The following is a 697-nucleotide window of genomic DNA, read 5'->3' as shown; positions in this document are numbered from 1 at the left end:
TTCTGAATCTTCACATTGAGATAGGCACAGGGATTTCAGGTTTTCTTCGAGAACTCATTGTTGTGTTCTCGGCAGCCAGAACAGTGATGGGTGTCTCAGCAGTATTGTTAGCATCATAATATCCATTGATAGTCAAATTCCAAGAACGGACATTATTATAATTATCTTGAATGAATTCCATTTGCTTCCAACCAGATTCTCAACACTCCATTCAATGAACCAAATTCCATTTGCTTCCAACCAGATTCTCAACACTCCATTCAATGAACCACCCAACGCCTCTAGGCAGCTCACCTGTAGTCTAGGGATCCAGATCCATCATATCAGCAATAGTACCATAATCCAGTTTAGTAGATTCCACTGAAGAATATTCAACTCCAAATACTCCAGTACCATCAAACACAACAGCATCAGAAGAAGAACCACTCAAACCACCATGAATCTCCAAACTGAATACATTAATGCCTTCATCAATTCCAGATGTCGACAGAATCACATGGAACTTCGAGAACACATTAGGATCATCATCACTCATTGATAGACTCAAAGAATCGAAGTCCTCTTCAAGATTGAATCGAGCAACCAGATTTCCATTCACATAGGCACCCACTCCTCCAGAATACTTCACTCGAACATTCAACACTTGGTAATCATTCACTCCACTCATTGTGAAACTCTTTCGGATATATGTTGTGAT

General features: G+C 39.9%; 1 protein-coding gene across 1 annotated transcript; it reads right to left on the bottom strand.

Moving 5' to 3' along the window:
- Positions 1-301: 301 nt before the first annotated feature.
- On the bottom strand, positions 302-667 carry JH06_5982 (hypothetical protein; the record flags this gene model as incomplete). The annotated part of the gene is made up of 1 exon (XM_014669142.1): positions 302-667. The coding sequence occupies one exon, from the start codon at positions 665-667 to the stop codon at positions 302-304; it is 366 nt and encodes a 121-aa protein (XP_014524628.1).
- Between the last annotated feature and the right edge of the window lie 30 nt (positions 668-697).

This window comes from Blastocystis sp. subtype 4 (genome assembly GCF_000743755.1).
Source record: "Blastocystis sp. subtype 4 strain WR1 chromosome Unknown seqid_1099, whole genome shotgun sequence".
NCBI lineage: Eukaryota > Bigyra > Opalinata > Blastocystidae > Blastocystis > Blastocystis sp. subtype 4.
The sequence above is the reverse complement of the archived record's forward strand: the minus strand, read 5'-3'. Positions and strand labels throughout refer to the sequence as shown.